Source organism: Truncatella angustata, assembly GCF_020726525.1.
Source record: "Truncatella angustata strain MPI-SDFR-AT-0073 chromosome Unknown BKA67scaffold_3, whole genome shotgun sequence".
In the NCBI taxonomy this organism is placed as follows: domain Eukaryota; kingdom Fungi; phylum Ascomycota; class Sordariomycetes; order Amphisphaeriales; family Sporocadaceae; genus Truncatella; species Truncatella angustata.
In genome coordinates this window covers 1,271,986-1,297,528 of record NW_025763383.1, presented here as the reverse complement: position 1 = coordinate 1,297,528, position 25,543 = coordinate 1,271,986, and the positions used below count along the sequence as shown (strand labels likewise).

Below are 25,543 nucleotides of genomic sequence, written 5' to 3'. Positions count from 1 at the left end.
AGTGCCGTTGAATCAACTCAAGCATACCCTACCAACCGAAACGCCGAATGGTGCGAACTTCGTCGGCATACAGCACCGCACAAAACATAAACTTAAGAAAGCCTGACCAAGCTAATTGATCCTATCCCATTCCCAGGAAACTGGTCTGCACCAGAACTTCCGTATATGACCGAGAAACTCAAGAAGAAAACAAACCGTGTGTAATCGTGCAATATGCAATCCCAGAGTGGAGTACGCCAGATAACCAAGCCGACGCCGTACCTATGCACTCGATAAAACCATGCTGGGGAGAAGGGGAAAAAAAGAATATCACACAGCACGAGCTTGAGCGGCTTCTAGTCATCGCTGTACCGCTCTCCATGCCAACCATTTGAACTGTGGCCGCTTTCTTGTCTATGCTTTCTCACCCATTCATCGTTGGACCATCTGTTCTCCTTGTCAGCGGCAAGCTCAAAGGTATTGCTTCATGGAATATGGTGCCGTACATCTTGATTTTGCCGTCATCGCCGCAGGAAGCGAAGAGGCACGGATCCGTGGGACTCCAGGAAACCGAGTTGGTCCTTGGCTGGTGGCCGACCAATCTTTCTACAGGTGTGGCAGTGGCCTTGTGCCAGATGTTGATGGCGCCATCTAGAAAAAATCCCAATCAGTATGTATAGTTTGTGATTGGATCAAGGGATGCCTACCTTCACTTCCACTTATGACGAAACTCTCGTTGGCCCCTCCGAATGCGCTGCGTATCACAAAGTCGCCTCCGGTATGTCCAGTATAGCTTGTTACGTGCTCTTTGAGTGCCAGATCAAAAAGTTCTGCAAGGCCACTCTGGTGGTTAATAAGCAGATAGCGCGAATCTGCGCTAATTGTGACGGATGTCAAGCGCGTCCGTAGATCAATCGAGTATTCCAAATCTCGACTCGCGAGGTTGTAGATGTGAATATGGTTTTTATCATCCATGGCAACGAGCCATCGGCCATCTGCCGATGCTGTCAAATCCTCCACCCGAGTGCTTGTTTCCCAATCCACGATCTTGTTGCCTCGTGTATCCCATTGGGTGAGCGAGTGCGACTTGTCCAAGCAACCAATGATGAATGACTGGTTGTCTGGAGCCCAAACGCAACTGCTGACTGGTTCCGAAAACCGCTCAATTTTTCTTCGAAGATCTCCCGTCTGTTCTACTATCAGTTTATCGCATCACTCAAATAGGATCATTGGGGGGGAGCTCACATGCGCATCCCACAACCGCGCGTAATGGTCTTGGCAGCAAGTAACGAGCATAGAATCGTCCCAACTCCAGGCGACATTGCCTACTCCATGACTGTGGTCTCTGAGGGTGTGAAGAACCTTGAAGGACGGTACTTCATAGATGATAACTTGCTTATCACCTCCACAGCTCGCCAGCTTGGTTCCGTCGTGGGAGAAGGCGACCTGCCAAACTTCTCCTGAATGATCGTCGAGTTCGATGATCGGTTGAGATGGAAATCGCTCCCGATCGCAAATGTGGTCCGCGTAGAGCGAGGGCGACTCGGCGCTAGAATGAAACAGGCACATATTGATTTGATTTTGCTTGACTTGGTGAAGTAATACAGCCAGGCGGTGTTCCGGCAGCATGACCGACGGAGAAATACATTCTGCATTGACATTAGTCGAGGGCCTCTTATGGAACAGCCTCCATGATACAGGAAGCCGTTACTTACTAGAAAGCTCGGAAAGCAGAATTTTCCGAGACTGGCCAAGAGCGCCATCCCATTGCGCGCTCGATTCAAGATCATCTGGAGGGCACATGAGCAGGGTAGACAGGAACTGCAACTTCTGAGGGTCGTGATATAGAGGTGTCAACTCATTGCGGAGGACCAACAGAGCTTGGCGGGTGTCTCTTTCCTCCAAAAACTCGAGGTACTTCTGTTGCCGTATCCAGAACCTCATGAGATTCCTGTCTGCATCGTGTGCCAACACTAGCCCGTTACCGCTTCGGTTCAACCTGCCGTCGGCGGAAGTTGCACCATCCAGCAATCGTTCAGCATGAGCCCAGTCCCCACCAAGTATAGCGTTACGGAATGCCGTCACTGCTGGATTCTCCAGCTCAAATCCACTGTCCTTGCTGACGCTTTCGGCGGCGGACTGATAGCCCATATCTGACAGAGTTTGGATGAGTAGCCGGGTCACCTCTTCACGATCGTGGCCGAAATAAGTCTCTGGCGATCGAGATTTGGAAGAACCATTTGTCGAAACGACTGGTTTGTGATTGCCATTAGTGCTTGTTGATGGCGATGTCCGCGACTTTCCGTTTGCATGGGCTTTCGCCATGCCGTGTGATGGGCCGTCTGTGTCTGTGTCGGCCAACATTGTGTCGTCAGGACGCCGACGTTTGGCCGTAGGTTTGGTACGAGAGATGTCTCGAGAAGCCGAGGCTTCTATGAACCCAGAGGTGGGCTCTGGCGAATCGTAGTCGTCTTCAGACGCTCGCCTTCTCCTGCCCAGTATTTGTCCGAGATTATATTCGGCGAGAGATGGGGACGGTTCGAGTTGATGGCGAGCTGACAATGACGGGTCGAGGGAGTAGCTGGCTTCGGTATCGGCCGGGACTGGGACTGGGACTGGGGCTGGGGCGGGGGAAGAGAGGACTGTGCTGGAGGAAACTTGGGGTGCTGGAGGAATGGATGGGTCGTCGGAGATGGATGGGGTGAATCTGGCCGTGGGATCTTGTTCTGCCACTTCGACTGACTGCGGGAGACGAAGCTTCCCGCAGTGACGGTGGTTGCGGTGGGAGCTTCCAGAGTCCGGGTTATGGAGCGGCAGATAAGATGGCAGGCAGATGGCGATTTTGTACGTTTGGTTATGCAGCGAGTGCAGGTCAGTAAACCTTAGCTGGACGTGGTTTGTATGTAGAGAATGCTGAGCTGTTGATGTGTGGTTCTGGCTTGAGCTTATGGACGGTTGGCCGCTCTGCAAGACCACTGCCAGTTCGAGATGGCTGACCTCATGTCAATGTGGACCGTGAACTTAGACCCAAGAACGTCGCTGCTTGGGCCGAGGGGGTTTGTGGCAAGGCTTCTTCCCAAGGGCAGTGCTCTGGAGAAGAGCTGTATGCTAGTCGACTGTCTGCTGCGGCGGAGAGCAGTGGTATACAGATGAGCCGTCGTTGTCGAGTTGCAAACGAGAAGAGAGGTACATGCCTGCCAGGCGTTGCGTCTGCTCCAAGGTCGGATGGAAGGTTTGACGCCGCAGTTACACACCTAGAGTCTGGGGATCATCACGGGACAATTAGCGCTGATTGGCCTTCTTCTCCCTATGGACGTGCTGACGCCTTATCGCCTGTGCTGTAGAGGTACATAAGTACCGCATTAGCGTCCCCTGCTGCCCGTCCCCCCGACTCCCCGTCCCCCGCTCCTCCTCAGCTCGCTCCATTACTCCAAGTCACTATGTGTGCAGCACTTCGTGGTTCGTTGTGACACCCTGCGCGGGCATGGCCATGAATGTTACTTTGACGCAAGGCCAGCTTTGGTGCATTCCATACCGTACGCAAGCATGTGAGTTATGTTCCTGGATATGGACAGGGTGTCCCATACCGCCATTGTATTGCGTATGTATGTCCGGAGGATTGCCATAGCGCTAATCTATTCCGCGCAAGGCCTTGATACTCCACGTGTGTACATATGTAAGATGGGGGTAGTGGACGCTTTCGATAACGATACTCACTCAATCTCCACTGTCAGTATATGTCCATGCGACCCGACATGACCTCTTCAACCTGCCGCCTGTAGCGCCGTAGGCGTCCACCTCATTATACCCAAAGGCGAGAGGCTAACCCTGTTACACTGGACGGAGAATGCCATATGATTCTGTTGTCCCCAATCAATAATTTGCGTGATATGGAACCGGATCTACGCCATTTGGAGTGTGCAAAATGTATCTAGTTCAGCTGTCACGAGTCTGCCCAAGTCTACAGCGCAATCGGCACAAGAGCGTGTCACGCTCTATTTATGGGCTTGACCTTTGAGAGTTACATACCTATCAACCCAGTTCAGACCAGTCGTTTGTTTCATTTACCAATTTCAGCTAGACTAGACTAGTATAGGATGTAACCTCTACTCAGAGGTCAAGGCCGTCTCTACGCCAAGCACAGACCTATATGGCTTTGATGCAATCGCTGCAGGAACGGAGCCGCTCTTGACTGTTGAGGTATTTGCCATGATAAGCACGTTCCAGTCCTCATCGTAATGACAATACAGTCCTTTGCAAAGACCGCATGCCATTCAACTTTCATTCAAGACAACTGCCAGTTGCTTGAGCTTCATGATGCGACTCAAAAGTCATTATGAATCGCCACAATCGTTCGCCAATTCGTGGCTCAGGGCAATCATCTCAGAGACTTAAGCATAAGCAACTTGAAGATGCTTTACCGTCAGTTGAAAATGATTCCGCACTCAAAATCTACAAAGACTACATGGTATCTAAGTGAGTATAACTGGTAGGACATGGGCACAAGTGCTCGCATCTGTGGAGGCAGGTCTCAACTTGTTTGGCAGGGGGGCTCGGGCACTGCGGGCCGAGTTCAGCACATGGGTATTGGTCTGGCCACTTATGAAAATGGCCCAATATAGTGGCAGAAAGTGACTGCTTGCGCCCTGTATGCAATCATATTTTGTGCCCCAACTACGATATCAATGTTGGGGAGAACATATGTACATAATAGTTCGGAGGGAACCATAAGATGTGTTGTCTGCCCAGGGAGGTCGGTTTGTAATCTGCTCAAACTAAATCGGGCTTTTTGTGACGCCGATTCGCACTCGCTTCCACCAACCTGACTGCCGACCGGCATTAACTGCCCAGCAGAAGTAAGCACACTAACTCATAGACGGCCATTAACCTGAATCTCTCCACACAGATAACCCATATCAATGTCTCAATACCGGAATTGTTTGTTCCATCTGAGCACTCATCACTGGCTGCAGGTAGCTCGCTCCTTGCTGCAAGGCGATCCACACAAAAGAATCATCTTATATGTAGCCCAACCATCATCCACTGTTGATTCATGTCTCAGGTGAACAATTGCTGCTTACACTACATTATCTTGGTTGACACCCCACGGGCCTATTGAAACTAAGTTCACTCATACGAACGAAGCCGCACGTTGAGTTATCAGACAAACGTCAAGCATTTGGTATAACATCCTACGCGAAGAACAAAATCATAAATTCTGGACAAATAGTAGTCCTGCTGTATTGGAACGTCACGTGGCTCTTCACTGGCAACACAGCTCTCGTCAGGAACGCAATGTCTCGTTACTTCCCTCATACTCCCTACGCGGAAGACCAACCCCTGGCGGGGACCATCCTCACTATACACGTGCTCGTCCGATCGGTGACGACAGGGACGGTCCTCGGCATCGGGAAATACGGAACGCAGTCGCTTGTTCGCCGGATCCGAAAGCAGCCCGCCCCGCTGGTCCCCAAGTCACATCTTCTTCTCGCCGCGACGGGCAAGTATACCATATGGACAGTAGGCATTGTATCGCTGGGCCTGGTGGCCAGGATGTGGGGCCGCGAGGACATTGAGTGGAAGGATCGTACCTGGAGACTGTTGGAAAATAAGGGCCAGATTGAATGTGACGATTTCACATATGCTGGGATGTTGGCAGGCCTCGGGGCGGCAGCGGTGAAGAGCGTGAGGAAGACGGGTTGGGTAGGTGCTGTTGGAGCTGTTGGCCTAGGGAGTACGGCGGGTATGCTTGGATATATGGGTTGGAGATACGGTGTGCACGGTGGAAAGTTTGCTGAAAGCGAAGAGAGATCTTAATATTCGTATCGAAGATTGTAAGAATAGTGTTGCTCTAACCCCTGTCTTTAATGACCTGTATCCTACTTATCCCATATATCTCTATCTATAATATCTCCTTGAAATGGGGAGCAAGCTCTACAATTTCTCCTGCCCCGCCTTAAGGACCTCGTCTGTCGCAAATTGATAATAATACTCAAGACTTTTTGGATTTAGAAGGGTGCCACTAGGCTTGATGGTATAGCCCGAAACAATTTGCTTCACAGGCAGTTCAACTTTCTTCAAGTTGATGGTGGTCTGCATTGCAGTTAATACGATGTTTAGACTGCTTCACCATTCGATCTACTCACAGGTATCTCTGGCGTTTCGAAGACATACTTCGGCACATGCCTCTTCGACAAGTCCCTCTTGATCGCATCTTTGATCTCAAGCACGAGCTTCTTGTCAAAAGGCTGGCCGGGGCGCATAAGTAGAAACAGCATTACACTTTCGTCGTTATCCTGAGGTCTTCGCTGACCAACACAGATCGAATCAACGATCCGGTCCGAGAAGTGTCTCTCTAGAACACCATATACCTCAGCTGATCCAAATCGAACGCCACTAGGATTTAGTACTCCATCTGCGCGACCAAGAAATGTCACATTCTTGGTGACCGGATGAATGACAACGAAGTCACCATGTGCCCAAACCTGATCGAAACGGGCAAAGTATGCAGAGTGAAACTTGGAGCCTTTGACACCCACAGGCGTCTTATCGTTCCACAGATATACAGGAACGTTCGGGAAAGCAGCTGTCGCTACGAGCTCTCCTGGGGTGCCGTCGGACACTTCCTTACCCGGACCATTAGGCAGAAGAGAGTCGTAGACCGCAATAGGTGTTCCGAGACTTGGGCCTTGAGTACCGCCGACGTAGACTGGTGTTAATTGGTTTCCTTGACCGAAGCATCCAGCCTTCCGCTCGTTAGCTACAACATCACATTTTATTGGGCTGACTTACGATATCGGTACCCCCAGAAATATTGGCAAGATGGGTATATTTCGGGAACCCCGAGTCATAGAACCATTCGAAGAGCTGGTCCGACAAAACCATACCTGTAGAAGTGACAACTTGCAAATTGGACAAATCGGTTAATTCGCGTGGTGAGATACCGGCTTTCGATATTTCATGCATCCATCGAGGACTAATTCCGAGCTTGGTGACCTTTTGGTCCCCAATAAGCTTTACGAAGGTCTTTAGATCTGGCTGAAATGGCGATCCATCATAAAGCACTGTTCTTGCTCCAGACAGAAGCGATCCGACACTCGCCAAATACATGATCCACCCTGTCGTTGTGTATTGTAACACGACGGACTGAGCACTTAGGCCTTCATGTATCGTCCCTTCTTTGACATAAGCTACAAGAATCCCACCCACGGAGTGCACGATGGCTTTTGGAATTCCACTACAGTATTTGGAGTCAGTAAATACTTCTTTATGATGGTCGGGAGTCTTCGGAAGCGTAGTGAAACAAGCATGAAGAACCAAATGCCTATAATGGGCAGTAGATGCTCCATGGACATGCTGGAAAGGGTGCATAAAAACCACGAAGTTTGCTTACGTAGTCCCTGAAGAGTAACAAATTACGAGTGGCTCATGGAATGCAAGTCGGGCAATTGGAGGAGGCGTTGTTTTCCGAGTACTCAGAAAGCTCTCGAATGTCCTGGTTCGAGCAATCTTCGAGACATCCAGCGCTTCTTTGAATCGGCGTATCGAGACAATTCCTTTGAATAGATCACACCCTTTCATACCAGCTTCAATATCAGTAATCTTCTGGCGTAAATCGACCCGCTTGCCATTATACAACGCGGCATCATCCATGAAGATGTACTTCGGGTTGATTTGCACAGTGCGCTGTAAGATACCCGAAACACCCATATCTGTAGAGCTGCTGCTGAAGACAGCACCTAACCAAGTAGTCGCGAGCAGGATTGCTAGAGTCTCGATGCTATTTGCAGCCACTGCAACGATACGATCACCTTGCTGTACGCCATTTGTCTGCATCGCGGAAGCGTAATCACCCACGAGTTTCCGGAGCGAGCCCCATGTCAACTCGCGGATCTCGCTGACGCCTTCCCGCACTTCAGTTAGTGCAATCTTGTCGTCTTCCTTCCCAACCGTCCCATGTTGATCTGATGCGTCGCCGGGCTGGCGAGTCCAGAGGATGTTCTCGGCGAAGTTGATTTGAATACCCTCAAACCATCGCGGAACTTCGTCAATACATTTGCTTTCGTCTACAACGCGTTTGACGGAGCCAGAGTGGATGAGATTTGCATATTCGAACTCGTCTGACCAAAAGGTAGAACGATTCGTGATTGACCACTGATACAAGTCCCAGAATGTCTGAATCTTGTTAGTTTCGGACCTGCTTTTTGCTAATGGCCTGACGAACGTTGAGATTGAGTCCATGCTTCCCATTGACCTTCTGCATAAACTTCCACATATTAGTGCTTTTTGGGTCGGCATGCTCCCAAAGCTTTCTTGGAATAATGGATGCCATGGTTGCGCGAGCACTTTGAGTGCTGACTTCGCTTCTGTATCCGGAATTTTGTACGGCCTCTTCAACGGCTTAATGAAGTAAAAGAATCTTCGGAGTTTCGTCTAGCATAAACACTTGTAGAGCCAATGCGTGATCAAGATGGCGACTGGCTTCAAGAACAATCTTGGTGCTCGTTAACAACCGAACAGAAGAATTCAGAAGTGTCAGCTTTGAAACCCGATGGAAATCCCTTGGGTCTCGGCAAATAAAGTGAGTTACACAACCTCGGAATCGGAGCATGCAGGTGTACATGGTCGAGCAAACCCTCGGTATTGAGCCCCCGCACTTCCCCCAGATGGCCCGTGGTTCCGGGGTAAATACACCTCGCAAAAAGAAGAAAGAAATAGTAAAACACCTCATTACGATAGCATTAAATTGGTAAGTGATAGCTAAAAACTTCATAGGTGTTAACGCTGGTTATAAGTAACTTTTATTGATTATGACGTGTAATAACCTTGTGAATCGTTAATGTATAAACGGTATAGTGTAGTTATTAAGCAGTGAGGTAATGGTATAATATGGCGTAAGAAAGGCTGCCGCAATCACTGAGTGGATGTAACGATTTGTAACACCTATTAGGGTTATGAACATCATCACCAAGGTGCTCCAAAGTGATGCCAACATTAAAACGATACTGCACAAAAGAGGTTGACAAAGTCCTCCGATCACACCAACACCCCGACGAGTCGACAAGAAACCCGCTTTTACCACTATGGTGAGTAGCGACAGCGATGGAGGCGATGACTTTATGGAATGTAAGGAGAGCGCCATGAGCGCCAGCAAGCGCAAACGCACAGACTCGGGATCGCGCAAGCAAGGGTCCAAGTCTCTTCGTTGACTGCTGGGTAAAACCCGCGAATCCGTGGCAGGAGGTGACGAGACGATGGTGGGTAGATAACAAAGACTCCCCATGTTAGGAAAGAATGTCCCAAAGTAGTGAGGTTGGTTGTCTTAATAGGCGGAGATACAAATTTTCTTCTATATGTAGCCTCGATATACGAGTAAATCAATCTTAATTAAAAGTTGATACATTGTATTTCATATTGCATATATACTAATTGTGGTTGCTTAAGCGCTCTTAGGTGATTACTTTCTGATTATTACTGACATGTATGGGTATAGGGGTGATGTGGCTTATAGAAAAAGGACACGAAGGAGAAGATATCTACGGATATATAGCTACATGCACATATCCAGCTGGTTGCCTAGGGCAGCCACAGGGGTCAGCCACGGTGATAGCCCTGGGTTATCGTATCAATTACAGACTGATCTTGTGACATCAGATTCTATTCCTGACGTCTTTTACGTTACATAAACGGAGACTCTCGCTACTTATGTTTTAGTCTACGCCGGCGGACTTTGATGCCACAGCCGCACTTGCAGGAGAACTTCGTCAGCCGGCACTGGTTAAATTTTTATACTCAGTTGATTGAAATCGAAATCTAGGACTGTCTGGCGGCATTGGAAGAAGGCCGTGATTCCTGTACCATTTGGTTTGCACCTTGAGATTGATATCTTCCAAGAATTCGTACACTGAATTACCTGGGCATGAAGGTAGTGCATTGGCGTTCATCTTGAACCGGTGGTGTGCAGATTGATGCAGAGTCCATGACTCATGAGAATTGGCATCTTTGTGTTCGAGCTGGCCAAGGACTGGGCTCACCACATCCTCGAAAGAGGGGTTTGCGCAAAAGTCCACGATATCTGCTGCAACTTTGGCCCAGTTCGTGATAGTAACAGCTTCCATCGTGCCAGCGTGCTGCCGAAATTCGATTGTCTCGTTTGCAACTGGCTCCTTGCAAGATTTCTGAAGTTGTATGCGGCCCTGTAATTACTCGTTTCGTTCCTATATATCTCGGTCAACAGCGCCAACCCTCCCATAGAAATCCCATGTATTATTGGCACCCCATTAGCTCTTATAGCCGAACACGTGAGCTCATTGATGGCCTTTCCACTGCTGAAGAAGTAGATGCGCATACAACAGCTGGGAAACACTGTATGCAATCAGCTTCTCAACTGTGATGAGTTGTCTACCGAATGTACCGTAATGAAGGATAGCTCTGTATGTGGTTTGCATCGTAGCAACCCCTATATGACGCCAGATTTGATGCGAGTGGTATCTTGTGCAGGCAGGGAGAAGGGCTAACATACTACTTTCTTCCCAGTGACCTCGAGATCACCATCCCATCACATGGACCGTCCAAAGCTATATAATGAAATCATTTAGATAAATGTAGTTGACTCATGAAATTGTTATCCTTCATAGGTCTTCTTCTAAATTTAAGAGCCCCAGGAGCATCTGTTTCGTCTAGGCTAGCCATCAGACTATGTGTTCGGATGCCTGGCGCGTATTTTACAAGCGGGCCGCAGTGAATGGGATGAAGTTGGTCTAACCGAGGTACCACAGCATATGAATCAGATCCAATCACTAATTGATACTCAGTGATCGCTGATACCTTGAGAAGTTGGTGATGTTCAAGACGTATAACTCACTATGCAAATTGTTCATTGTGAATCTCCTATCACTTCGTCCCACGTGCACATGCAACGTTATGGACTCGTTTGACATAATTCGGAATTCTGAAGCATTCACAAACAATCTAACTCCGTTGGTAGGCAATATGCTCTCCAGAGCCATTCTATAGAGGGAATCAAAGGATTCCGAATATTGCCTACTGAATATATTTTGAGGTTGCTCTTCGTTAACGCATGTGTCTATATCGACCTCCCAAAGAGTCGAGTTATTGAGATGTTTACTCATATCCTCTAGCTTCTCATGTCTTAATGATCGCGCAAAACACTTTTTGTTGCTGCTGGATGCAGCCCTCGGTCTCATCGTCTCCCGAGTCACTGATAACCGGTATACGTTTGCGACGCAAAAGCTTGTTTATGCGTTATCGAATATACGGGCCATCATCACTGTGTTGCTCTCTGTGGAAGTCGAGCACGCCCCGGCGGCCATCGTTCGGCTGCAAATCCCAGAGACGATAGCTTGTGTGCCTCTCGACGTCTCTGTTTCGTCTTCCTTATCCTCGAAAGGCAGTGTCACACAGTCTTCCAGCGGTTCCCATAAGTACAACTACGCAATTACCCCCCCTTCTATACCCGTTTCTCTCTCTCTCCAAAGCTTCATACTATCAAATGTTGTTTCGAATCCCGGTGGCGATACAATCTAGGATCCTCATAAGCTCTTCGTACACTCTCGCTTGAGCACGTTGGCCTTGGTCACTTCGAACAAAGCGACTTTCGGCGTGTAACTCGCAATCTTGGAGATATTTCCCATGTGTATTGGCACCAGCAGTGGCAGCTGCGAGAAGTACTCTTGACCCCATCTCGGGGGTTCGGGCCAGAAAAAAAAAACTTATCGGCATGAACCAGTTGACTGGCCATGGCGCATTCCGGAAAAGTTGTGACCTACATAATCCGGGGCTTACACTGTTGAGAATAAGTTGCGGCTTGTTGGATGCGCTTAGCTGCCTCGCCAACTCTCGCGTGAGAAGAATTTGTAGCAGTTTCGAGTCGCCATAACGGTCGTTCATATGATCAGTGCCCCTGAGTGCTTCGAAGATATCAGGTGCATCGCGATGCCGGAAATTAGTGTACATATGGGCGTCTGACGAAACGACCACGATATGTGGCACGACATTGTATTGTGTAGCAGTGCGTCGAAGCGCCGGGAGGATCAAAAGAGCCAAGAGAAAGGTCGAGATCACGTTGACCGTGATTTGTTGCTCGAAACCCTCAAATTGCACAAAGCTGGTTGACATCACACCGGCATTCTCGACGATGGCATCTAGGCGAGCAAGGCCGTTAGCGCGGATGGAAAAATCCTTCACGCTCTCGAATGAGCTCAGGTCTAGGTGCCAGACTTCGACAACTTGAGGATTATTTAGAGAAGTTTTGATTTCTTCTTTCGCAGCATTGCCTTTATCGACGTCCCGGCAAGCTAGGATAACCTTGCTGGCGGCGAGTCGCACGAAGTGTCGGGCCGTCTCTTTACCTATTCCGACATTTGCGCCGGTGACGATGACTGTCTTCCCATGCCAGGTTGTTGTTGGATAAGGCAATGCACTGTATTGTGATCGCAGGATCTCCAAAGGTGATCTGTGTCCAACCAATTGTGTTAAGATAGCAGCGTAAGCTAGGAATGGTGGTGCTGCTTACATTTCGGTCCACGGCATGGTGTCCGACAAGACAATAGAATAAGAGTCTGAACAACAGCGGTAAAAACAGTAATAAAGGAGTTACTTTCGCATTGTAGATTTACTTTGCGTTGAATATTGAGTGGTGTATCGTGCGGTACTCTCAGCCGCGGCAAGCCCCCATGTTTCAACCTTGAAATGGATCGGGCCGTGAAGAACCACAGGCAGGTTTCTCTAACATTCGTGTAACACACACTTACATAACGCCGGAAAAGAAAAAAAGAAAAGTTTGGCGTGACATAGCCATGTACCATTGTTATAGGTAGTTGGAGAGCGTCTGATACCCAATGAGCTAAACCATAGTATATAAGCTTTCATGTATGGCTTCAAGTCACTCGTGTGAGAGTATCACAAGACATGTTGGTTAAATACGTCTGGCACAACCGGTGCTTAAGCAAGTCACTACATCGCTTATAGTAAGAACGTGGGCTGCTATGGGGAGACGAACGGTGACCAAGAAAGTTCGCGGATAATATAATTGATTGGACTGCGCCATCACTAGGACAATATAGAATAGCCTCAAAATTACGAGAATTCGATAAGGGTGGATGGGAAAACTAATGGTAAAATGGTGGGCTCTCATTCATACGACTTCGTGTCCATGGTCCCCCATCTCTGGCGGACTGACTGGTGTTGCTGATAAAACCCCGCTGTTTCCGTCGGATAAGCATTCGTCCCCATGTCATTAGTGGGGTTACAGCGAGGATGAAGACAGCCATCGAGGAGGAGTTAGTCTGAAATCTGCAACAGCACTGCTTGAATGTGCTGACAAGAAGTCATTGACCAAATAAAAACAGCGAATTTGAAGAATTTTTATTTTTATTTTTCAATTTTGCAGATCATTCCCCTTGTATTGCCAAGGGAATGCCTTCGTAACGATAGTATATACATACAGTCCCGTCCACAAGACAGACGGGTAGATGTATCCTAGTGCAGTGCTTTTACCCGGCGATCCGTCTTGGCGGTTCTTTTCCGTGTGCCATACTGCAAAGTAGGTTCGTCAATGGGCAATGATCTCGACACGGAGTATTAGCCGCGAGAACATCACCCCACGCGACCGAAATATGCCCCTCACTCGGGACGAAGCGGCCCCGGGACTGGGTCGCTTGTTATGTCACCATTGGGTATTATGTGTTTCGTAAAGGGACGATTTGAGTATATCTTCTTCCTGCATGATTTCCGAGTTTATTCCTCTGAAACAAGTGATAACACAAGATTTAACATCAGCAGCCAACATGGGATCCAACATAGGGTTGAATCTTGGGTATAATGGAACCCACCCTTTCTCCAAAGTGAAAATCACCGACAGAAACTCTGTGCAAGAGTTACTGAGAACTTTACTTGACCCGCTGGAGCCGTTTTTCTCGCCACAAAAAGCCAGAGTCAAGTGTCCAGGTGCAACAGCAGTGAGATTCGACCAGACCGCATCCGAGGTCGAGGGTATATGTCGACCGCTTTGGGGTCTGGCTTGCCTATTGGCAGGCGACGGAGACTACCGCGGTACAGAGTGGTGGGTTCAAGGTGTCAAGTCAGGTACTGACCCAGACAGTCCTGAGTACTGGGGATACCCGCGCGATAATGATCAACGAATGGTCGAGATGTGCCCGCTTGGGTTTGCTCTTGCTGTCGCTCCAGTATTCTGGCAGTCAATGAACGAAAAGGAGAGGGGCAATGTCGAGGCATGGTTGGGGAACTCCGTCAACGAAAAGAAGTGTGTTACACAAAGTCTCAAATCCTGTGATAGACATTAATATCTTATAGTATGCCAAATACCAACTGGCTTTGGTTCAGAGTTTTCGCGAACCTTGGACTCAAGAAAAATGGAGGGAAGTTTTCTCAAGAGAGACTCGACAGCGACATCGAGCATCTGAACACGTTTTATCGTGGTGACGGTTGGTCAAACGATGGGCCAGAAGGCATTCACCGCAAGTGGAAGAATTTAATATCCTGGTGACATAAATTGCTGACACAATGGCAGAGATGGACTACTACTCGTCGAGTTTTGCTATTCATTTTCTTCAGCTGCTATACGCAAAACTGGCTGGCGAAGAAGAACCAGAGCGAGCAGCAGAATTCAAAAAGCGTGCTCAGGTTGCTGCTTTGGACATGGTACACTATTTCGATAACGAAGGTGGGCTTGTGTGGCTTTCTTTCTCCTCGGTTTGATCCCTAATGAGCATTTAGGTCGAGCAATCCCGTTTGGTCGCAGCGTAGGCTATCGATTTGCAATGGTTTCATTTTGGGGAGCCCTTGCCTATGCCGATGTTGAACTGCCGGAGCCGCTTACTTGGGGCATGGTGAAAGGGATTGTCCTCAGACATCTCCGATGGTGGCAGACTCAGCCAGATATCTGGAGTGCTAGTGGCACACTTACGATTGGGTATTCATACCCAAACATGTATGTGAGTATACACTGGTAATGAATCACGTCATTCAGGACATCGCTAACCGGACCTAGATGGCCGAAAACTATAACAGCCCTGGGAGTCCTGTGAGTCATGATTGCGTTTTATTGTCTCTGTTTGCTGACCAAATACTTAGTACTGGGCATGTCTCGCCTTCATCTGCTTAGCTGTGCCGGCTGATCACCCTTTTTGGACATCGGAGGAAGAATCGGCTGCAGATGTGATACCGAAAGTCAAGGCCCTAAAGCATCCAGGACATATCATGAGGTATGTCTACACAAATTCCATAAAATGATATGCTGACCCGTTTTCTGCAGTTACCATGGAGGTCATTGTATGCTCCTATCTTCAGGGCAAGCGTGTAGTTATCCAATGAAGGGGACTCATGCCAAGTATGGAGCTTTCGCATACAGTAGCGCCTATGGATACTCTGTACCGCCGGGCCTTTTTAGTTTGGAGCAGTATGCGCTTGCATCACAACTAGGCCTTTCGGACGATGGTGGCGATTACTGGAAAACTCGAAGAAAGTCTGAGTATGCTGGTCTGGAAAATCGAGATGACCAACCTGTGCTCGTCTCAGTCTGGAAACCATTTTCAGATGTCACAGTCAAGACAATTCTGGTTCCGTCCAGCGAGTCTTCACCAAATTGGCATATTAGAGCCCACAAGATTGAGGCCGGCCGTGAAGTTATGACCGCTGATGGATCATTCGCAATCAGCAATCAAAGGTCAATTGATGGACGTTACTTGGACGCATACGATGCCGACAAAGGGGAAGGCACGTTCCCAAAGATTATCGGAAATTATGACCTCAACAGTCCAGAGGGTTGGTCGACAGGTCGTCAGGGGGCCTACGCCGTATCGAAAGGAGCTGTTGGTATACGGGCCTTGGAAGTCAATGTTGAACGGAGTGCTATGCTTGTCAATGCGGATCCGAACTCCAACCTGGTCGAAAGCCGTACGGTGATTCCAACACTGCAGCATACCATCAAGAAAGGGGAGGTGGTTTGGTACGTTTCGGCAATCTATGCCAAGCCTTCAAGCGAGGGGGTCTCCAAGCAGAGTTACCTTGGTGGATGGGACAAAGTACCTAAGATCCCGAGATGGCTCAGTGATGAGATTGTGGCATGAGCATTTACTTTTGTGTCGTGATGGGCCGCTGTTGTGTAAACATAAACTCTTCTAAGTTTCGCCGATACATTATGATTAAATTGTCTGGTATGAAATGACTCATGGGTTAAGAAGGCGACAAATGCGGGCACTGCTCTCTTTACGATATTACGTAGATGCAATAGCCCTATGAAATAGATTTTGGAATGGCGCTTGGAATTTCGGGGACCTGCAATTGATGCTGCTGGGGTATGTCATGTTAATATTTATGATTACTAAAAGATGTCTAAACTCTAGTTCACAAAGTAACCAATAATCAACTCAGCTCCGTGCCATTACATGATCAATCCTTGCACCTGACAGCCTCTCATGACTCCCTCTCTGGAGGCTGCTTAAGAACACTGCGTAAGCACCGAAAGCAGTGATACACCTCAATATGAGACCAGGAGCCAGATATTTCAGTTATTGAGAGAGACGCTTGTGGAACGACCCGAAAATCCCTTTTTGGCTGCAAAATATACAAGGTCGGCTAAAGTTGGCATGATGGTCTTGTTATGCACCCCTTCCCCCCAACGGCTAAAGGCGGGGAGAGGATCTTTCATTCGCCTACGACATCATACCCCAGATTTCATCATAATCCTGAAGTTTTCTTTCAAGCGAAGAGATGTTGTAAAAGGTCGATGCAGAGTCTGCAAATTTTTTTTTTTAAATCACTTTCTTGATGCAAAACATAGAATCGATATTTGCAGTGTCTCCCGCAAGCGAGGGTATTGCGAAGGATTGCAGATTGATGATCCCACCCAAGGTTTGTGTCCCAGCCATCTGGAAAAGGTGCTCCTCGGCTAGACCAGCTGAATGTGCCTGCGTATTGCAACCTGCAGTCATGCGGGCCAGCTCAGGACAGACGAACGGAACCGTTCTCATTTGCTTCTAGACTCAACCTTCCCGGTAACGCGAGACCCTAACCATGTACCCTCGTCTAACGCACCACCTCCAATCGTGTGCCCTCTTTCCCAGTGTGAGTGGTATATAGCGCTGCGTTAACTTACAGCTGAAACGGCTTCCACGAAAGAGGTTCCGCGAACGAGAAAGGCCCCTGTACCTACACCATGCATTTCTAGATAGGTGTGTCGCACAACGCTGATATTACTTATCCCTCCAATTACTCTGTACCTGGTCATTGCTGTCGTGCACTCACCCGAACATCCTGCCATGGGGAGCACCTCGCCTCGGCGTCCAGTGCTGTTATGCATCACACCCCAATATCATGGATACTTATAGCTTGTCTACACCTGCAGCCTGGTGGCGTAATCGATCCAAAAGCCAAATGTTTCCCAATAAGTATGGTTCAGTACCAGGGCAATGGTCATTAAACCACGACTTGCATATTGCCCATCTGACGGGGGCACAGTCGATCCCCTCCATGTTCGTGTCATGTCTTGTTTGTGTGAGAAGTTTTGAATTGTAGCATCCTTTCTGTGTTCTTTACACTTCGAGGAAGTTAGATTTCGCGTTAGATTTCGCCTTGCACTTTCCCCAGTCGATCATAGTCATTGTAGATCGTTGTTAAGTTTCTTGTACTGCAGTTGGCTAGCTGTGGCAGCAATGGGAAAGACATGGGTGAAAATCCTCAGGCTAGTTATCAGAAATGATGCTATGCGGGACGAGTAGGTGTTTCGGTTTGTGAGGCGACACATCTACCCTGTGACTGACTGCATTCCAGCCCACCACAAATATATGGATGGAGAGTCTTTGCGCTAGTATGTGCATCATGGTAAGACTTAACTGTTTAATCAAACCATCCAGACCTCTGGACGACAGTGTTCTAACTGGGTGTTACAGCTTCGGCGGAATGCTTTTCGGTTGGGAGTAAGTATCACTTTTGATATCTTCAACATATCCAACTAATCACAATCCAGTATTGGCGCAATAGGAGGCATTCTAATAATGCCAAAGTTTATGGAGTAAGTGTCAAAGAATTTACACAACAGCTCCCGAGTACTATTAACGAGAGTAGGGATTATCACATAGACAGCAGTGAGAAGGACATTCTCTCAGAAAATAGTACGAGCCACTTGCCAATATCTTTCCCAGTTAGAAAAGGAAAACCTAACAAAAAGGCAGTCGTCTCAACATTACAAGCAGGGTGTGTTTTAGCCTGCCTGACTGTGAGTGTATAAGTCAGCGCGACTCACGTTGCAAGTATTGATTTCAAGACTCAAGGCCGCTCCCTTTGCCGACAAATTTGGGCGAAGATGGTCGCTGGTAACAGCTGCACTCATCACCTGCATTGGAATCGCGCTCCAAGCGGCACCGACGTTGAGTTTACCGGTCCTGTACGTCGGGCGACTGGTCGCTGGATTCGGAGTTGGTGCCGCCTCCATGTTGACACCACTATACGTTTCCGAATGTGCGCCAAGAGCAATCCGAGGTGCATTGACGGGGTGCTACCAGTTATTCATTGTGAACGGAGTGATGCTCTCCTTCTGGGTCAACTACGCGGCGCAGTATCATTGGAACGACAGATACGTCTATCTAATTCCGCTTACTTTGCAGTCTGTCCCGGCGATATGTCTGCTGGTTGGGATGCTGTGGTGTCCTGAAAGCCCGAGGTGGACGGCGAGGCAGAATGACTGGGAGAACACTGCTCGAATATTGTCAAAGCTGACAAGCTTGCCTGACGATCACGAATACATCAATCACGAGATGTACGGAATGGCAGAGCAACTCGAGATCGAACGGCGGCTTGTCGGCGACGCGACAACTTGGACGCTGCTGAAGGAGATGTGGCTCATACGTGGGAATCGCAATCGGGCGCTTATATCCATTAGCTTGATGGTATGCCAGCAGATGACTGGCGTCAACGCTATCAACTATTACGCACCACAGATGTTCCAGTCGCTCGGTATGAACAGTACAGAGAGCTCACTTTTTGCAACGGGTATATATGGTGTTGTCAAGGTCGTCGCTTGTCTTGCTTTCCTCATCTTCGCAGCAGATTCACTAGGACGAAGGAAGAGTCTACTATGGACAAGCATCGCACTATCGATATCCATGTTTGTTATTGGTGCATACATATATATCAGTCCACCAGTTCAGGGGCAACCAGTAGGTCGATTCTCATTCGTTCATGATTTTGTCTCGGTACCTAACGTCAAACAGATCCCGACATTTGGATATGTAGCGATCGTGTGCATCTTCCTATTCGCAGCGTAAGTCTGAGCATAAACACTCCGAGTCAGATTGTTGATTATTGGAAATTTTAGCTGCTATCAGTTCGGATGGGGACCTTGTTGCTGGATTTACGTGAGCGAGATTCCCAGCGCACGCCTGCGAGCCATGAACGTTGCGCAGGCTGCGGCGACACAATGGTTGTTCAATTTTCTCGTCGCGCGAACTGTACCGACAATGATGAAGAATATGGGGCACGCAGGCTACGGTACATATTTTCTCTTCGGCTCCTTTTGCGCATGCATGTTCTTTTATGCGTACCTCCTGATCCCAGAGACCAAAGGAATGTCATTGGAGAAGTAAGTAACCCCATACCTGTCATTTCTTACCCGAGACTCCCCAGAGTTTCCAGTAGTGCTATATGTTGACTTCAACTATGTGTAGAATGGATGAACTATTCGGTATTACTGAAATGCTACATGTTGTCCAAGATATAAATCGAGAAGACATCACGCGTCGGCCCTATAGCTTACGTTCCACAGCCGAGTATGAGCTCAAGGGCGAAGATAGGTGGCGACGGCTTTCGGCGGGTGGGGGATCTCAAGCAAGCGCATCCGAGGTGCGATGAGTCAACGGCATGAATCGCTTGTGCCGGAGTGGTCAGAGGATGTGGCATGTGCATCACTTCGACTAAGCCCGTATTTTGTTTATTAGTTACACAATGGGTCCTTTCTTCCAAAGCCTTTGCGGCTCGACGAACTACACAGCCTCTGGCATGATGCATCGTCTTCGAGTTGAGATGATCGCGGCGGTATAGAGCGGTGTAAGAACAATGGCGTAGACCTGCGAGGACTTGGTGCAAACGAAGTTAGAAACCGAAGAATGAAACAACCATTCCTCAGGCGATGATTGGTACACAGCCTGGCTATAGTCTGCATGTACTGTGCCGGGTAAAGGAACCTAAAGGCTCGGGAGATGATTGTCATCAGTTCATGTGGATTTATCTGCAAGTCATTTGGCTCGGCTCTATTTGTATCGGCCCATCTGTGCCTCTTGGCTGCACTTTGACCAACCTGGATGATCGAGGGTGATTGATCATGTGCCAAGCTCCTTTTAACCGCAAGGGCGCCTGCACTCCACGCAGCCTTGAATTTTGTGTCATGATTATTGCTTACTGAACCCAATCACTCGCCATTGTACTCCTATCTGGCGTGCCCTTTGATATATGGCATACCATTTCCAAACAATTTTTTGCCCTTGAAACGACCGTATACAAACTCTCGAAGATTGCATTGATGGGCAAGAAAAGGAAAGCCAACCATATACCTGTTGGAGTCTCTGGCTTCATGATAACCAGAACACCTATTCAGCACAGTCCAGTCCTGCTTCAAGCGCGAGCAAAGTCCTCGATGTACTTAGAAAGCTTCTGGGCGCCCTTGAGAGGTATCAAGTTATAGTTGCTAGCCCGGCTTCCACCCACACTGCAGTGCCCGTTAAGGCCCCCAAGTTCTTGGCCTTAGCTTGTTCGACGAATGCCTTCTCGGCTGTATTAACGACGCCTCCTTTGTTGACCCTGAAGCAGATGTTCATACGAGAGCGGGCAGCTTGTCCGGGACTACTGTGTACATATTCAAGTGCTTGTTAGGGCGTCGTAGACGAGTGTTGCCTTGTCGTTTGACACAGCCTCTTGACCGTCTACCTCGAATTGTCTGTAGTCAGCCAATGCCTTTTTCAAAACCTGGCCGGCGATGTAGATATAAAAAATGCTTAGTGTGTTGAACGAGCAGTTGTTCTTAGCAATAGTCACATATAAAAGGACAATAGACCCAATGGACAATCAATGCTTCCTCAAAAGCTTTGGAGAAGGCTCAGGGCACAATGGAGGTAGCAGATTCTTCTTGACAATTGCAATTGTGATACCAGTGGATCCAAGATTCTTTTTGAGCTCCAAAGAAGATCAAGTGGTAGTTCTTGATGAGTATTCTCCGAGAAAGAATGTTTGAGGACATATCCAGAACTACGGTCAGACTAGAGCTGTCTGCCTTAGGAGTGAAGATTTCTGGGAACTTGGGGATCAACATCCACCGTTACAGTTATAGACCATAGCTGCGTCCTTTGAATGCTTCCAAGAATTTTTCTTCCGGAATCTTGCCGAATTTCTCGTCAGTAATGGTTCTTGTATCGGTAGCCAAGTTGACGTACCCCTCCCCTAGCAAGCGGCAGGCCTTTTGATATGCCTTGAGTGACCAGCCGCCGGTCACAATGTAGTCAAGCTTCAGCTCCATGTCAACTTGCTTCTGCAGAAGTTCCGGAACCTTTGTTTTGTCATCATTAATTTGCTTCATGGCCTCCTCCTGCTTCCTGGTAACCTAAGCGCCGACAAGGTTTTAAACACTGGCCGAGAACTCGCCACTGCCACCGCCTTGCATGGAGAGGATCTCATGGTCATCAGAAATATCAAGGTAGTGGCCAAGTCGGTATTGAATTCGTTGATGATCTTTGCAGCCAATGCGGAGTGATGGGAGTGCTCAGCGATGCCCAAGCCCATGCCCTCAAAGTCTAGCAAGGTGCTGGAGGCGCTCTCCAGGACATCGGTTGGCTGCGCGGGCCGGGCTGACACCGATGTATGTGATGTCTACTCGAGTGGGCATTTTTGACAACTAATCAGATATCGATGTCACTACTAGGTTCTGGGCTCTCTTGTCAGAGCGGGAATGAAAGTGGGCAGTTGCAACCCAATAGGAAGATCAGGTATGAAGATCGTCAACAGTAGCACTGGTGAACAGAGTACGTGCAGACGGAACCCCAACCTTAGTGTCTTACCAGACTGGCAACAGTTGATTGTGATTTGTGTCAGGATTTAGTTTCGTCGTTAGACCAGGGCAATGACCGTGTGCCAGTATGAGCCAGTGAGCCATCCGACGGCCCCAGAGCCCCTCCTTTTCCCAGTCGTTGGATGTCTTCGAGATTCGTCAGTTGCATTGCGTCTAGAAGCGGCTTCCTCTCGTTGGCGCGTTCAGTTGATATGTCCTAAACTATCCGATGCCATTCTAACGTTAATTACATTAAAAAAACACCTAAAATATCTATAAAATACTAAAAGGACTAACATAAAATAATTTGTGATAGTATGATACTTCCTACAGACGACAAAATTAGCGTGATATGTGATATCTCATAATTATTGCCTATGATGTAGCTTAGACTAGTGGACTTGATAGGAAAGAAAACCATTACTTGTTATTCTTGGGCGTTATTTCCCATATATCCTGTTATTTCGGACACTGCGCTGAGGTTAGTTCTTGTATCTACCGCTTCTACGGGTTCGCAAAGTAGGCGTCTAACCTAGGTAAACTGAGTCATGGTGCCGTACCCCCAGATTAGCGGCAGAAGTACAATTCTTAGGTGTCCTATGCCCCCTATGCTCACTGGATATCACATTGGGGGCGCTACTGCATGCTATGAAGTTGCTTAAGATTCAGGCACGCCTTCTAGAAAGAAAAAAAAGAAAAGACTTACTGCCAACCTTCGTCGGTACATGCATACATGAGTAGTCGCTCAAACCTGCATATCAAGTTTTGTTCGCATCTGCTCCTGCCAACAATAGTCTCGAAATCCCCTGCACGTATCGAAGAATTCAGAACGAAGAATGATCAGGTTAGAGTCGTAGCAAATTATCAACCAGGAACATGATGCCACTCCTCCTAACTTGATTGCTCCTAAGAAACAAGGAACCCGTGAGGTTCATGCTATAAGTTCCACTGCCTACAGGGCATTGAGGATCGGCAAATATTCTGTCTCCAGCTTCCTCTCCAGACGTGGAGACTGATGCGACAGTAGTCTTCCGCCCGCTCTTTCAAATAAGCCTCGGAAAACGTTGCCATAGGTCGCACTGCATGTTCGGGGCATGCAGCCCAATATCTGAAAGTTCGAGCCCTGGTTTGTCGATTCCTGGGGCCCCTGGCTCGACGAATATCATGGCCAGCAGGGATCTCGGGGATATCTAGGGGTTCTAATGCCTTAGCTCGGCCGTGTACCCTTCCCAGGCCTCCATCTAAAGCCATGATCCATCTCGTTAAAGCTCGTATTGTCCATGCTTGACGACCATCTTGGCTCATCTGCCATGCCTATCCGCAATACCCTGCGTTTCCATGTTGCATTTCCCCTGGGGCCCTGGGAAGATAAACTTTCAGGCGACGGGCTTTGGTAGGCTATTGGTAGTAGGGTAAACTTTCAAACCATCCAGTCATTCCATTATGCCCAACGGGGCAGCTACTAGTACTGGCTTGTATTGTGCTTCCGGGATGGTGAGGCAGACGCAACTGCCGGGTGGACAGGTTTGAATGACAGAAGTACACAACACCGACCTTTTGAGAAGGGGGTTACCCAAAGAAGGCCCGACGGGTGCTTTCTGTAAAACAATATAAGAGGATGATACTGTCGTCTCCAGCTTGTGGCCATGTTTCATGCCCTCTCTCCCGGTTTCTTTTCTTTGGAATTCCATTTTTGAGCCTTTCTGCCAAAGGCTCCCTGTTCTATACGTATCATTCCATACCCATTTGAAATGGGAATGCAAAGAGTCTTTTATTTCATTGTGCGAGACGGATCATGAAGAAGAGCCGCATAAAGTGGGTGTTGTTATACATGCATTGCGGCTCCGATAAGTCGAGACAAGACAAAAAGAAATGTCCGATAGAAAGAGTTCCGAGGCTGGCCCTGCGCGACATTCTTCTCATGCCGTCCCTGTAGCTTCTTTTCGTACGTCATCCCGATCCCACCTTTGACATCTTCCTTTTACACTTGGGCAATATCTCAAAATCTTGGAGCACTCGGAGAACGAAGCGCGAAACCATTTCAGCACAATTTACATTCGACCTGTGACGGTGTTTGGAAAATCGATTCATACGACTAATGACTGATGATTTAGCCACACACAACTCCCCGCGGACATGGATCCTCACATCCGCACTCACCCCGCTCGCCATTAGATTGATGCGGAAGCTATTGGAAGCTGGCGACAATGTGGCCGCATGCCTACCGCCACATGAACTTGAGCATGAGGACCGGAATGCAGAGTTTCGCGAGCTGATCAGCGAGTGTAAGAGCAACCGCAAGGACCGTGAGGGCTGGCTAGGGCGGATTAGGCCCATCCGCTGCGATGGCCGCATCATGGGACAGTGCGGCGCCGCCATCGCTGAAACTAAGGAGACATTTGGCAGGTTAGACATTCTGCTATGCTGTACCTCAGAAGGTGAGCTTGAAGAGTCGTCGTGACGCTAATCAGAAGGCGCCCGGCTAACTTACGACAGCTATTGTTGGCACGGTCGAGGAATTGTCGACGAATGCTGCGACACAGAACCTTGTACGGGATCAGTTTGACTCGATCTTCTTTTCTCAGGTGAACTTTATCAAGGCTGCACTCCCGCTGATGAGAGCGCAACACACAGGCCACATCATGATTCTTTCAAGTATTGGCGGGCATATTGGGACTCCTGGGATGTCCATGTACACAGCGGCGACATGGGCACTGGAGGGGTTCTGCGACTCGTTGGCGTACGAGATCGCGCCGTTCAACATCAAAGTCACAATAGTGCAGCCGCACAAAGAGATACAGTCTCTGACGAACAAAATTGTTTTTGCGCCGCAGCTTCCGCACTACGATAGTGATAACAATCCAGCACCGAGTGTGCGGGACATGTTCAGCAATGTTCTGAACATGAATCCAGAGACAGCCCTGGAGGCTTCCGAGGATGAGATCATACAGCGATACCCCAAACTGCCCGCCTCGTCGCTGGACAAATTAGTTCAGGAGACAGTGAACGCGCTCACTGAGATAGGCGGAAACGAAAACCCACCTGCACGTCATATAGTTGGATTTGAAGGAGCAGAAGCTGTCAAGGAAAAACTGAAAACGGTGACAGAGGAATTGGAGGATTTTGTAGAAGCGAGTCTGGCCGTGGATATCTTTGACAGTGAGCTCAAAGCTGAGGCGAGGCAAGGCAAAGCTAGAGCTGCTGAGGCTAGCAGCTCGGGTGCAACCTAACAAAGCTCAACTCAAATAACCATAATTCATAAGAGGTAGCAGGGGGGGGGGCCAAGAAAAGGCTACGCAATACACATAACTTGCCCTGGTATTAAAAAAAGAAAAGAAAAAACCAGACAAACTCCGTATGCAAACTGAGATTGAACGTGATTTGGCAGTGTTGGCAACATACACAAAATACCTGACATAGCTAAGGAATCTATCTATCTTACTCTTATTTTTGTGAGCAACAACACAACCAAGATTGTCCTTTCACGTCGAG

General features: G+C 48.4%; 8 protein-coding genes across 8 annotated transcripts; 4 read left to right on the top strand and 4 right to left on the bottom strand.

Annotated features, from left to right (window-relative positions):
• Positions 1-246: 246 nt before the first annotated feature.
• Positions 247-2,655, bottom strand: BKA67DRAFT_233070 (WD domain-containing protein). The gene is made up of 4 exons (XM_046095644.1): positions 1,695-2,655; positions 1,225-1,628; positions 687-1,167; positions 247-630 (listed from the first exon to the last, which is right to left on the bottom strand). Exons 1-4 carry the CDS (start codon positions 2,341-2,343, stop codon positions 404-406), a joined length of 1,761 nt encoding a protein of 586 aa, XP_045959573.1. The 5' UTR covers positions 2,344-2,655; the 3' UTR covers positions 247-403.
• A 2,619-nt stretch (positions 2,656-5,274) lies between these two features.
• On the top strand, positions 5,275-5,796 carry BKA67DRAFT_534236 (uncharacterized protein; the record flags this gene model as incomplete). Its single annotated transcript, XM_046099834.1, has 1 exon — positions 5,275-5,796. One exon carries the CDS (start codon positions 5,275-5,277, stop codon positions 5,794-5,796), a length of 522 nt encoding a protein of 173 aa, XP_045959572.1.
• Position 5,797: 1 nt separating this feature from the next.
• Positions 5,798-8,512, bottom strand: BKA67DRAFT_560217 (acetoacetyl-coenzyme A synthetase). Its single transcript, XM_046102441.1, has 5 exons — positions 8,204-8,512; positions 7,373-8,154; positions 6,772-7,216; positions 6,126-6,725; positions 5,798-6,072 (listed from the first exon to the last, which is right to left on the bottom strand). The coding sequence occupies exons 1-5, from the start codon at positions 8,309-8,311 to the stop codon at positions 5,914-5,916; spliced, it is 2,094 nt and encodes a 697-aa protein (XP_045959571.1). The 5' UTR covers positions 8,312-8,512; the 3' UTR covers positions 5,798-5,913.
• A 2,824-nt stretch (positions 8,513-11,336) lies between these two features.
• Positions 11,337-12,723, bottom strand: BKA67DRAFT_232994 (uncharacterized protein). The gene is made up of 2 exons (XM_046095643.1): positions 12,515-12,723; positions 11,337-12,454 (listed from the first exon to the last, which is right to left on the bottom strand). The coding sequence occupies exons 1-2, from the start codon at positions 12,529-12,531 to the stop codon at positions 11,488-11,490; spliced, it is 984 nt and encodes a 327-aa protein (XP_045959570.1). The 5' UTR covers positions 12,532-12,723; the 3' UTR covers positions 11,337-11,487.
• Positions 12,724-13,787: 1,064 nt separating this feature from the next.
• BKA67DRAFT_591732 (uncharacterized protein) lies at positions 13,788-16,088 on the top strand (the record flags this gene model as incomplete). Its single annotated transcript, XM_046104753.1, has 7 exons — positions 13,788-14,263; positions 14,314-14,477; positions 14,531-14,683; positions 14,737-14,954; positions 15,011-15,043; positions 15,094-15,224; positions 15,275-16,088. The coding sequence occupies 7 exons, from the start codon at positions 13,788-13,790 to the stop codon at positions 16,086-16,088; spliced, it is 1,989 nt and encodes a 662-aa protein (XP_045959569.1).
• Positions 16,089-17,195: 1,107 nt separating this feature from the next.
• Positions 17,196-19,907, top strand: BKA67DRAFT_232789 (general substrate transporter). Its single transcript, XM_046095642.1, has 10 exons — positions 17,196-17,734; positions 17,791-17,841; positions 17,910-17,936; positions 17,987-18,031; positions 18,085-18,131; positions 18,192-18,235; positions 18,291-19,175; positions 19,230-19,279; positions 19,334-19,597; positions 19,683-19,907. Exons 1-10 carry the CDS (start codon positions 17,673-17,675, stop codon positions 19,864-19,866), a joined length of 1,659 nt encoding a protein of 552 aa, XP_045959568.1. The 5' UTR covers positions 17,196-17,672; the 3' UTR covers positions 19,867-19,907.
• A 718-nt stretch (positions 19,908-20,625) lies between these two features.
• Positions 20,626-21,889, bottom strand: BKA67DRAFT_591730 (uncharacterized protein; the record flags this gene model as incomplete). The annotated part of the gene is made up of 7 exons (XM_046104752.1): positions 20,626-20,753; positions 20,793-20,853; positions 20,896-21,030; positions 21,116-21,297; positions 21,340-21,607; positions 21,658-21,819; positions 21,857-21,889. 7 exons carry the CDS (start codon positions 21,887-21,889, stop codon positions 20,626-20,628), a joined length of 969 nt encoding a protein of 322 aa, XP_045959567.1.
• A 2,034-nt stretch (positions 21,890-23,923) lies between these two features.
• On the top strand, positions 23,924-25,281 carry BKA67DRAFT_534230 (uncharacterized protein; the record flags this gene model as incomplete). The annotated part of the gene is made up of 3 exons (XM_046099833.1): positions 23,924-23,996; positions 24,166-24,489; positions 24,548-25,281. The coding sequence occupies 3 exons, from the start codon at positions 23,924-23,926 to the stop codon at positions 25,279-25,281; spliced, it is 1,131 nt and encodes a 376-aa protein (XP_045959566.1).
• Positions 25,282-25,543: the final 262 nt, after the last annotated feature.

Coding starts and splice junctions, on each gene's coding strand:
- BKA67DRAFT_233070 (XM_046095644.1), bottom strand. CDS start 2,343: ATGTTGGCCGACACAGACACAGACGGCCCATCACACGGCATGGCGAAA. Junction 1,629..1,694: donor TCTGCTTTCCGAGCTTTCTA/GTAAGTAACGGC, acceptor ATGTCAATGCAG/AATGTATTTCTCCGTCGGTC. Junction 631..686: donor CGTCATAAGTGGAAGTGAAG/GTAGGCATCCCT, acceptor GATTTTTTCTAG/ATGGCGCCATCAACATCTGG.
- BKA67DRAFT_232789 (XM_046095642.1), top strand. CDS start 17,673: ATGGGAAAGACATGGGTGAAAATCCTCAGGCTAGTTATCAGAAATGAT. Junction 17,735..17,790: donor AATGATGCTATGCGGGACGA/GTAGGTGTTTCG, acceptor ACTGCATTCCAG/CCCACCACAAATATATGGAT. Junction 18,236..18,290: donor GTGTTTTAGCCTGCCTGACT/GTGAGTGTATAA, acceptor TCAAGACTCAAG/GCCGCTCCCTTTGCCGACAA.
- BKA67DRAFT_560217 (XM_046102441.1), bottom strand. CDS start 8,311: ATGGCATCCATTATTCCAAGAAAGCTTTGGGAGCATGCCGACCCAAAA. Junction 8,155..8,203: donor AGCATGGACTCAATCTCAAC/GTTCGTCAGGCC, acceptor AACAAGATTCAG/ACATTCTGGGACTTGTATCA. Junction 6,073..6,125: donor TCGAAACGCCAGAGATACCT/GTGAGTAGATCG, acceptor ACTGCAATGCAG/ACCACCATCAACTTGAAGAA.